Genomic DNA, 12,300 nt, shown 5'->3' on the forward strand with positions numbered 1-12,300 from the left:
TAAAACGAATATTTGTATGATTTACCAAAATTTCTTTCTATTTTAAATCTAATACAAAATTTGCCGGCAAGGAAGGCTACGAAGCTTTTTCGTTTGGTTCACAATATTTTACGCAACCTGTTTGTTTTGCGAGGCATTGTAATAAAATTCAAATTCCTAGCTCAAACTTCAAATAATTACGATGTTTACCGCGTATAGTAAGATCGTTTTTCTAAGACCTACTAAAAATTGTATTACTTTTAAGTTCAATGCGGTATTGTTAAGAGTAAACCAAAGGATAAACAAATCATAAATTAGTGGAGCCTACCCGGACTCTGAAACAGGTCAGTTTTTAACAGAGCCGGATTACTTACTTTCTTTTTGTCTAAAATACTTGAAATGTTTTAACAGTTTTTGATGTAGTTGTTATTAAAGTCAAGTATTTTAAGAAATTTAAAAAAGCCAGGTTTTTATTAACAAGCTATTATTAAATAAAGCTGATTTTTTTTTAATAATAGCTTGGTAAAACTCTACCCACTACTTTAGTTTTAAATACGGCCCTGTTTTATTCTAGTGGATGCAGCAACACTTGCAAAGGAACGTGCCATTTATGGAGGGTTAAAAATTCAAGCCATTGTTTGGTTAATCTCTTATAATGTGTCAAAAAATTTTTAGTAGGTCTTATGAAAACGATTTTACTTTAATGTGGTGACTATGGTAACAAGTGAAGTTTTCGAAAGACACTAAAAGATGGCGACACATTAGAGCACGCTGCATAGACAACATATATAGTATAACAACATGTTTACTATGTTGTGTATGGTATTATGTCAGAATTACTTTTTTTGCAATGCGACCAGCCGCTTGAAGGTAAACCTTCATTAATCAAGGAAGCTGTGATAAAAATTAAATACAGTAAAACCTCTCAACAACGGACACCGATGGGTAATCTTTAATTGTTCGTTGTGAAGAGGTGTCCCTTAATGGGAGGAGTGCAAAATTAATCAAAAAATTGAAAAGCTTTTTATTCAAAATAACAAAATAAAATAACAAAAATACAATTTATAACACAACTTCCTTGTTTCTTCTTTTAATAACCTATGCAACAGGAATAACTAGTGTCAAAGTGCAAAATTTAAACTTCGAAATTCCTATAGATAATTTTTTTTAACATTTTTCCTATGTTCCTGGTCTCTTACCTCATATAGTATTTTTCTCTGGGACGTGAGTTCTGGCGCACCCTGTATAGCTATTTGTGTATCAAGTACGCAAAATAGAGTTTTAGGGGGAAAATCGTGAATAAAGACGAGCCGTCGAAGGAACGGAAATTTTAATGGGAGAATTTTTCTAAAACTAGAGATAAGATAAAGGTAATTTATTTTTTTATAAAAATAAGAAATTTAAAACTTAAAATATATTAAAAAGAGATTTAAATATTTAAATCAATCTTTATCTTCTATAACTTTTTCGTGATTTTCACTCTCAGCCTAGGACGGGTAAGACGCTGGTTTTGCCGAAATTCCGATTTCAAGTGGGTAGGACGTTTACTTCTGGAGTGTCATAAAAAAAGAGACAGCAATTCGAATTTCCGTACCTAAGCCTAAGCAGTTTAGTCATTGGTAGAAATTTATAAGTGACACTTCGAGTCCACGTTGACTAAAGCAAACCCTAACTTAAATGAATGACAGTTTTATAAAGTGTAATGTGCTTTTATACTTTTGTAGATGGAATAATGTCACTACAATGGGTTTATGATTTGACCCATGCTACTACCAGAAATTCACTTTTATTTAGAAAATAAAACCGGGACACTATGTAAAACCATTTGAAATATGAATTTGGTTATTTACTTATAGACATTTAATATACAGGGTGATAATTTTAAAACTTTCAATCGACAATATCTCTAGAACTGAAAAAGTTATCGAGAATCACCCGAAACCGTTTCGGTGGTTCGTAGGGGGAATCAAAATTACAAAATAAGTCACGCACCTCCACCCACCCTTGAAGCCACAGCCACACCAAATTGAAAATTTGAAATGACATGACCCTACTTATGATACATCGTTACAAGGCTCATAACAAGGGCTTTTCAAAAATGTCGTACAACAACCTATTTGGTAAAGCCGTTTTTTCAATTATTAATAACAAAGCCTTTAAATTTTTATTTTTAAAATTAATTCAAGGGTGGATGGAGGTGCGTCACTTACCATGTCATTTTGATTTTCCCTAGAAACCACTAAAACGGTTTTGAGTGATTTTCAATAACTTTTTCAGTTGAGAGATATAGTCGACTGCACGTTTTAAAATTGACTAAAAGTCTGAAATTGATGGTCACATTTCCTTATTTAGCAATAATATGCAAATAAGGGTCAGTTTTGCTTGGGAAACTGCTGTGCTCGTGCTTTGAAGCATTGATTTTTTTTCTAGGATGGAAGTATTGTAATTTGTATTTGAAATTTGTAAAATTAGTTCAAATTAGTTTTTGTACAAGAATGAGCTTTACGTAAGTAATATGTTGTTTCGCTAAGCAACTTTAACTTTTTTAATTATTAAAGATCACTTAATTCAGGATTTTATTAAAAAAAATATTTCAATAAAACAATGTCCTCATACTCATTGCCCCAAAGAGTGGCAGCACTACTACCAAATCCTGAGCTAAGTAGAACGATTAGAACTAGTTTTTTGGATCGGTGGTAGTTTTCTCTTTACACACTGCTCCAAAGTTAGAAACAGTAAGCCGCAAAAAAACTCCACTCCAGCAGGTATAAACCCTAATATAACAGAACGAAGCGAAAATTATCCCGTTCTAACAGCTGTGAAGAGGAGTTAATTTGAACAGTGTTTTACGTTCCAAAATAAATTGTAAGCGGTTCTTCCGATTTTGATAGATTTAGTTTTGATCATATTCTGATTAAAAGAATCATTGTTTTTAAAATTTGAAAGCGTCAATATTTTTTTTTTTGAAAAAGTACTTCATTTATAAAAAAAAATTTTTCCTTCAGTGTCAAAGATGTTTTTTCTTAAAAAAATAATAAATTAAAGCCTGCTACGATAAAATAGTTATTTTCGATACAAGTACGCTGTCAAATTATTTTTCAGGTCTGAGACCGAATTTTGCGGCACGAAGCGAAGCTGAGTGCTGCAGTAGAGGTCGTGAATTTATTGAAAAGGTTAATTTTTATTTGACAGATGTCAAATCAAGTATATAAATTGAAAAATTTATATATTTAGTTATAGACCACTTTTAACCTTATCTATCTAAGGGTACGACCACGAAAAGAATATTTTTTTTAAAGATATTGCCAAATTTTGAAAAAAATCTGGCAATTAAGAACCTTAAAAAATGGAAGACAATTTTAGATGGCCCAGCGTCTAGCCTTAAATCATGACATCATATGTATTATGTTAACTTAAGGATTGAGGTTAGATTTTTCAAGAAATTGGCGCACAGTTTAACATTTCATATGCACCAGGTACTATAACATATGCACCCTAGTGGTGCATATAATATGCACAGAGTGCATTTGCCGTCCCATATAAAACTATTTGTCTACTTGTTGCATACAACATTTCTTTTTATGAGTTTTTTAAACCACAAATTGATTTAAAATTTGTTTAAATATTCACTAAACATTTGCGTGTGAATGTTATAGTCAGTTTTGAGTTGGTTGTTACAAAAAAAGGAACGCCGCAATATACAGAGTGGTTATAAATGATTTTCATCTAGCCAGCTTTGGAATTTTTTTGCATGTAACTTTATTTGTGCCGCTCTACTTTTTTGAAAGCTCTAGTTCTGTCATTAGTGTCACTTATTAATTAATAATAAATGGTTGTTAATTAAACTTTTATTGTTTCAACTAATTTCCAATAACAATTGATAATGATGTATGCTTTGGAAGAAAACAAGTTTATAATTGAAGTCTATTTTCGAAGTGGACGCTTAGTAAACGGCGATTTTTTAATTTTGAGTTAAAACAAGTAGGTACCCCTATTTTCGTAAAGCGGCATGTTTTATTTTACATGGAAAATTCAAAGCTGGTTAGATGAAAATCATTTATAACCACTCTGTATATCTTTAGAGGCCAAGTGCGCTAAAGTTACTATGACACCACTTCAGAGGAGCAATCCAATAAAAGTAAAAATTGTTTAATTGGAGCAAAAATACGCTTACGAGGAAGTAGTATTGATGAAACTTAGGATACGGCTATACTCGTATACCTATCGTTTTGTTTCCTTCACAAATCTTTTCGTTATTTTACTCATATGATTAGGTACATCGCCTTGATTCGACTGCAATTTTTAATAGTGTTTTTGGGATTCATCATAACTTTATTTATTTTATTTAGTTTTGTAAATAAATCATATATGAATATATTCTTAAATACTTTTATATTTTTAAGATTTTGCAAATGGAAATATACCTGTTGGGATCGCCGTGGCAAGGCAAAGGTTTCAACAACAAGAAGTTATCGGCTCTCCGTCGTTACCACCCGCCGGACTTCTCACCACGGTCAATGCTGCACAAATCAAAGACGTGGCAAGAGTATCCGAAGTCGGTAAGGCTTTCATTTATTATATTCTGATTGATAGTGCATACATAGTAGTTCAAGAACTATTCAAAATCAACGATTGCATCTGAGAACGATTTTTCTAATTTTCTTTCTATGGTTTAATTTTTTTCTTAAATATCCAATGATTTCCCTGTTGGTGCTTGCTTGATTTGATACATATTATTTTTCACTTTTGTTATTGTTGCAGTGATGGGAACGTTGAATTAAAGTTAGACATGGTATGTTGGTGTTTCACATTAGTTGGTGTTTCATTTCATTGATGTGAAGAGACTATTTTATATTGTGTGTGTAAATTACACTAAATTTGTTTTTTAGAGAAACTGTGAAGTAATCGAAAATTTCATAAACCCTACATGTTTGATGAACTTTTTGTTTACCAGAATATTAAATCCAAAAATTGAAACAAATTAAATCCAAAAATTCTAGGATGTAATGACAGCTGCAGATGTCAATTTGAAGTCCGAGCGAGTTTACTACAATTTTACAATATTAATATTTCAGTAAAAATGACATTTAGATACTGTAAAATTGTTAAATTAAAATTAAATAATTAAAATAAGGTTATGCCATAGTTACCAGACTATTTTTGTGCATGTAACATTGCTCTTAACAGACCGAAACCGATAAAAGCTATTAATTTCTAATATATTATCGTTCATTTTATTTCAGAATATTAGAGAAAAAAGGTATATGGTGTTTTTGGACTGACTATTGGAAACAATAGTTATTTATTCGACGAGTTTGAGTGTAAATCGGACGGATTATCTCACCGAGTGGGTTATTAAACCACGAGTGTAACGAGGTGGAATAAAGCGTCCGATTTACACTCAAACGAGTTGAATACAACATTTTATTCTTCGAGTTAGACTCAATACGGCTTAAACTTGCTTTACGCTACCCGTTTATAAAACAATTGACGGCCTGAGGAAGATTGAATAAAGAAATCGAAACATTGCCGAAAAATTGTATTTATTTTCAATAAGCTGTCCAAAAACACCAAATATCTTTTTTTCTAATAACAAGCTTTTAAGTTTAAAACGTTTGATAGTAAATTGTGCACAGCCTGTAGTATTTCGTATCAACCAAACTTGATCAACAAGACTTTAGACTTTATTTAATCAGTGCCTAGTATTAATTTCATTAAGAGGGCACTGTTCCTTTTTTTTTATTAATTTTTAAAAGTAAAGGTACAAAACCGATTTTTTTTGGTTTTTACCTATTGCAAAAAGAATTGGGATATGTAAATAACTAAAAAGGCATCCTAATGAGCACAGAAAATAATAAACATGCCATTTAAAAAAATGAATCATTATGATGTTACATGTTGTTGGGACATCCTGTATAATCAAACATATTTTCCTGAAATGCGCCCTAGAATATAAACATAAAGTCACTGTAAAAAATGGATGTAAATACAGGTGTTCCGTTTTTACTGTTACAAATTTAACCAGGCGATAGAATAATCAATTTTAAGGTTAAAATTTCCTATAAACATCGCCTGAACTCGCGCCCCAGAGAAAAATGCCTTGTAAGGTAAGATACCAGGAACATGGAAAACATGTTAAAAAAATTCTATAAAAATTTAAAAGCTATGAGAGTTTAGATTTTGCACTTTGACTATTTATTTCTGTTGGAAAGATAATTTTCCAAGTTTTTTTGCTACAGGCTAATAGAAGAGGATACAAGGAAGCTCTATCCTCAATTGTAACTCTGTTTAATGTTATTTGTGGCTTTTATTGACAAAATTTTTGTACTTTTTCTAAATAATTATAAAAAAAAACATATACAATATCATCAGTGTTATTAAATAGCCATGAAAAAATGTCAAATGTCAAAAAATTAATGTCAACATTTTTTGACAGATAGAATTTTTTAAACATATTTTTCATGTTCCTGGTGTCTTATCTTACTTGAAATTTTCCTCTGGGGCGCGAGTTCTGGCGCACCTGTACAAGGGAGCTACATCCCCTGAAAGGGGTGCATCTTTTAATGGATTTTTCCAATAAGATGGATGCAACATTGGAACTAAACGTGGAGTTAACGTTTGCAACAGGATAGTGCATGCGCTTACTTTAAATGTGTTAACCTAAAGGTAAGTTTATACAGGGTGATTCACGAGGAATAATGAGACTGACCAAATTCTCGATGCAACTACCATTACACTTTCGCCCGTTGCTTTGCGACACTTTTAAAAAAATTATAATTTCAGTCCACGATGCCTATTATTACTCATATCATCAATATCATTATTGTCATTTTTGACAAACGCTACAAATTTATTATAAACTGATTAAAATGTGTATTATTTTATCATAATTTAAATTTTGTGCAATATCTATTTCAATACTTACAAATGCTTAAACCTGATAGACACCCTTGTGCCATTGACGATTTTAGATAGTTTTTAACTAGTTTTAATTTCGAAAAAGACCTTTCGCAAGATGCACTTGTTATTGGTAAAGTAAGATAAATCCGCATTTGTAGAATCTGAGGAAATTTTTCATCGATTCTTCCAAAGAGGCGGACCAACTCGTCGTAGAAGCAAACAATACTTCCTCATGGCCTTGATTCGTTAGCTACAAACAAAAGTTAAAACTCACCACTGTAGCCTTTTTACTTGTCTCTCTTACTTAGTTCATCACTTCATCAGACTTGGCTTGAACAAAATTTGTTAAGAACTTGGCAATTCTAGCTTGCTTTAATTGTATGTTTTTTAATTTTTTTGTAATAAGCCCCTAAAGGTTTTTTATTTGGTCTTTTTGGCATTTTTGTTCTCTTTCTCTTGATCAGTGGAAACTCAAACTCAACACAACATAAAAGACCGAGAGCGATCGTAACTCGTATCAATGAAATGCATAGTATGAACTGATATTGTATAGCTCAACCAGCAAAGAAATCTCTTACTGAATAATAATGAGAACTAGAATTGATTAAATATACCTAGAAAGTCAAGTACATTATATTTAAGCACTTAAGCAAGATTTTACAAAAGGCGCAGCGCGCCGTTTTCTAAAAAAAAACTTCGGCAAAAACCATACTTATAAGGCTACACAAATATCGCGTGTTTCAAAAATGTGTGGCATAATTTTAACCACGAATACCCCTCTACAAATGAGAATAGAGAGCACAGTATTTACTGACCTAACTCAAAAAATAGAAAAATTACAGCTTTCCAAAAATCAGTATGGAAAATGATTTTTTGGAAATATTTTTGTTATCGTTTATCCGATTATTATGAAACTTTGCATGTTAAGGGACAAAAAGACACTCTTTGATATGGTGTAAACGGGAGTCTTGTAAAAGCTAGAGATTTCCGGTGACAATGGGACCCTTCCAGTTTTTGGGTCATAACTCCTTTTTTCAGCCTATTAACAGATATTTCTGATGCCAAAAATCAAAAGTCCGATCATTTTTTCATAAAAAAGTACTCTTGTTAATATCGCTAAAATGTACCGTTCTCAAGTTATTTTGGTTTAAACAAAACTCTACACCGCGCTGCAAAATCAAAAAGTATGAATTTTGAGCGTATCATTACCTTGGAAACAATCCACTACGAATGACAYAGCTGCAACTGCTGTGACATTTAATGTCAATTTTATTTAATCCAAAGTAAAATTTGATTACTTCTTGATGATCATAGTAAAACACACGATTGTGTGTTGGAAGAAACAATGCATTAACCATCCCGGCCATCACAACCTGATCTGAGAATACACCACGGAAATTTTCACACCGTAAAACGATTTTCCCTCCAAATTGTTGTTTTTTCTTCGTATTTCATTATTTGCATTATTAAACTATAAACCAAATGAAAAATTAAAACGAGCAAACATAACCTCAACTTTAAAATACTGAAACTGTAATAATTACAAAAAAAAAACCTTATCAACCATTTGAAGTAGCATATGGTAATTTGTTGTTGTTAAAACTTGTAAAAAACTTGTAAAGAATAAGGCACGTTTAATGTTTATCAACATTTTTTTTTAAATTACAAGAACAACAAGAACCAATAGCACAATTGGAACAAATGCCGTTAGATGGCGCTTGTGCTGTTTCATAAAGCGCAAAAAACAAAGATTTGAATAATAAAAATTTCCGTGGTGTATTCTCAGATCATGTTGTGATGGCCGGAATGGTTAATGCATTATTTCTTCCAACACATAATCGTATGTTTTACTATGATCATCAAGAAGTAATCAAATTTTACCTTGGATTAAATAAAATTGACATTAAATGTCACAGCAGTTGCAGCTATGTCATTCGTGGTGGATTGTTTCCAAGGTAATGATACGCTCAAAATTCATACTTTTTGATTTTGCAGCGCGGTGTAGAGTTTTGTTTAAACCAAAATAACTCGAGAACGATACATTTTAGCGATATTAACAACAGTACTTTTTTATGAAAAAATGATCGGGCTTTTGATTTTTGGCATCAAAAATATCTGTTAATGGGCTGAAAAAAGGAGTTATGACCCAAAAACTGGAAGGGTCCCATTGTCACCGGATATCTATAGCTTTTACAAGACTTCCGTTTACACCATATCAAAGAGTGTCTTTTTGTCCCCTGACATGCAAAATTTTATAATAATCGGATAAACGATAACAAAAATATTTCCAAAAAATCATTTTCCATACCGATTTTTGGAAAGCTGTAATTTTTCTATTTTTTGAGCTAGGTCAGTAAATACTGTACTCTCTATTCTCATTTGTAGAGGGGTATTCGTGGTTAAAATTATGCCACACATTTTTGAAACACCCGATATTGCTTAAGCCGAAAACAAAACTATAGGTAGTTTTAATACTAATTTTGTGAAAAACTGATAAACACATTTAGTAACTCACTTTGGACAAGACACACTATCTGACACGTGGGGTTTCATGAACCTTTGGCAAAACAAAAATCAAGGATCTTAAATGTTGTACACTGAAACGTATAAATAGTGGACTGTATATTCAGGATCTTCAGAGTTCAGTGCTTGCACTCTTTGAAAATGATACGGATGTTGCAAATCCTCTCGCAGGGTGCGCTAAACTACCCTATTAGTTACTTAACCGACTTTGGGTTGGATCATTTTGTATATACAGGCTGCGCCAGAACTCGGGCCTCAGAGAAAAATGCCATATAAGGTAAGGTACTAGGACCATGGAAAAAATGTTAAAAAAAGTTTATCTATAAAAATTTCAAAGTTATGAGGGTTTAAAGTTTGCACTTTGACTCTATTTATTTCTGTTGGAAAAATAATTTTCCAAGTTTTTTTGCTACAGACTATTAAAAGAAGAAACAAGGAAGCTGTATCCTAAATTGTAACTCTGTTCAATGTTATTTGTGGCTTTTATTGGCAAAATTTTTGTCCCTTTACTAAATAATTGTAAAAAAAAACATATACAAGATCATCAGTATCATTAAATAGATATAAAAAAATGTCAAATGTCAAAAAATAAATGTCAAATTTTTTTGACAGATAGAATTTTTTAATCATTTTGTTCCTGGTATCTTACCTTACTTGAAAATTTTCTCTGGGGCGCGAGTTCTGGCGCACCCTGTATAAATTCTAATATCTGCTCCTCAGTCTCTAGAATTCTTTGCTGTCTATCTGGTCCGCCATCACGAGCATGATGGGGACGAAGCTCACCAGTTTCGCGAGCTCGCTGGGTGAGATAAACAAATCTTCGAGGAGCAGGATGGAAACGATTTGGAAAATTAAACGTCAAATTAAATGAAAATGTATTTTTTAATGAAAAATTTAACAAACCACTTCTTGAAGAAAAATATGCATGAATGAAAAAACAAATCATTATTAATTTAAAAAAATAACTGTTTTTCAAAGTAAAATTAATTAACATAATTTTTATACGAAATTGGCCTTCTCTATTTTAAACTTGATTTTGTTTAAAACAACAAATAAATTAAACGGTTAGGAGTTGTATTTTTCCGTGTTCTTACCGTCTTTATTTCTTGTCTTTTGGTAAAAAATTTGCTTCCACTTGAAACTTTTCTGACATTTGAAGATTACTAACATAACCTCAAACCTACTATTCTATAGGGAGATTTTAATATACAGCTGTTCCGAAAAAAAGGTTTTAGGCTAGTACAGTCTGGTCTTTGAGGGAATTTTGACATTGACAATTGTTTAAAAAAAAGGACTTTATGTAATTACTGTTACTTTTGAATTATTTTCGGTATTTTCTAATCCAAACAATGACATTTAATTGAACACTTTTAGTATGAGGGTTAATTAAAAGTTAGTCATATCACACCTCTATTAAATTAATATGCTTTTAAATTAAAATTTGTATATGTATTGTTATGAAATAAATCAATTAATTTTTTAATATTATATCCTCGCCGTCAAGAAAGGTTATATTTAATTTATTAACAGAGTCCAGTTAGTTGTTTGTTTTTTTATGATCTTTCTGCTTTTCTAATCTTACCTTAAATTTCTTTCAGGAGAAGGCGGGACGGCAGGTATGGCTGCAAGCACGACAGGAGGCGCGACTTTACTACAATGCTCCGACGATCGAAGCACAGCATTGGCAGGTTGGTCGATGGGTGGGACACATGGTTCTACATTAGCCACGCCTACACTGTGGCAATATCCTGGTGAGTACTGTTATTCAAAGATGACTTTTCTGAATGTTTTTAGACCGGTTTTAGTGTTAGTGTAGGTTCTTGATTTTAATGTTAAGTTATTTTTATGTGGACTCTAGTAGGGAAGACCAGTGTCAATTGTAACTACACATATTAACAGAATCCTTTATCAATTAATGTAAAAATTGATATTCCAAATTGATAGATACCAATCTAGCTCATGGCCTGAAATTATTTTCAACTATACAGCGTATCCCAAAAATGTTAAAATACAAACTTAGGTTTTTTTAAATTAAACAGCATATGCTTCTTGGCATTTTTGGATGTAACTTTTTAATGGAACATATATTTAGGTATTGTTTCTACATGTAGGAAATTATTAAATTGTTTTTCTAAAAACATTTACTTTTAAATGTCTATCTTAACCATGGAAGAATAAATAGTCTGAAGGAAAGGATATACTTTGAAAAGCTGATAGATATTTCGCGCTAAGCAATAAAGTTGTAAAAGGTGCTTGTATATATGTCGGCACATTCTATAGGCGTAGCGAAAACTTATTAGGTTTTTATAATACGCCTAAAATTACCGTCATATTGTAAAAACCCTGCATTTATGCATTCAGTTACAATTTGCCCAGTCGTTTTCAAAACGACTGAATTTACAATTAGCCTACGACATTGACATTGTTTTGACAAATTTCTTTTTAAAAATTTTAGAATTTAGTAAAATTTTTAATCCAATACTAGTATTGGAAGGAATTTTAAAGACAATACAAAATTTATGGTTTAAATTTTGAGTCTATATTAAATTTGTTCTCTCTAACTCGTTCCCTAGCTACGACCTCGATTTTTAAACTGTCTATAAAGCTTTTTTCTATTTCGGTGTTAAAATAAGTCTATTCTAGCACCCAAATGACGTCATTTGAGTGCTGGAATAAGTCGTTGGCGTTAATTTAATTTTAGTGACGGACTTACTTCACAATTTATTTTGAAATGTGAAAATAAGAATTATTTTTATTTTTTACAGCCTCCTACAATTATTCCACATAAATGTTGCCAACCGTCGCAAAATTCTCTAGAAAAAAAATTTTTGTTTTTTAATTTATAAAATGATATAAAGCGGCTAAATAGAAAAAATAGTATAAAGCACTTGTTGCAGA

At 31.5% G+C, this 12,300-nt stretch overlaps 1 protein-coding gene across 3 annotated transcripts in view; it reads left to right on the forward strand.

The window, feature by feature from the left end:
* LOC123004453 (protein winged eye) overlaps positions 1-12,300 on the forward strand; it is a 106,421-nt gene that overhangs the window by 61,575 nt on the left and 32,546 nt on the right. For all 3 annotated transcript variants that reach the window (XM_044397737.1, XM_044397738.1, XM_044397739.1), the window contains 2 exons: positions 4,383-4,538; positions 11,001-11,153. In XM_044397737.1, coding sequence (XP_044253672.1) covers positions 4,383-4,538; positions 11,001-11,153 — 309 coding nt within the window. The remainder of the gene's footprint in view (positions 1-4,382; positions 4,539-11,000; positions 11,154-12,300) is intronic.

The sequence above is a fragment of the Tribolium madens genome, unplaced genomic scaffold (genome assembly GCF_015345945.1).
Source record: "Tribolium madens isolate multiple individuals breed KSU strain unplaced genomic scaffold, Tmad_KSU_1.1 Scaffold_1;HRSCAF=32;Tcas5.2_LG8, whole genome shotgun sequence".
Lineage (NCBI taxonomy): Eukaryota > Metazoa > Arthropoda > Insecta > Coleoptera > Tenebrionidae > Tribolium > Tribolium madens.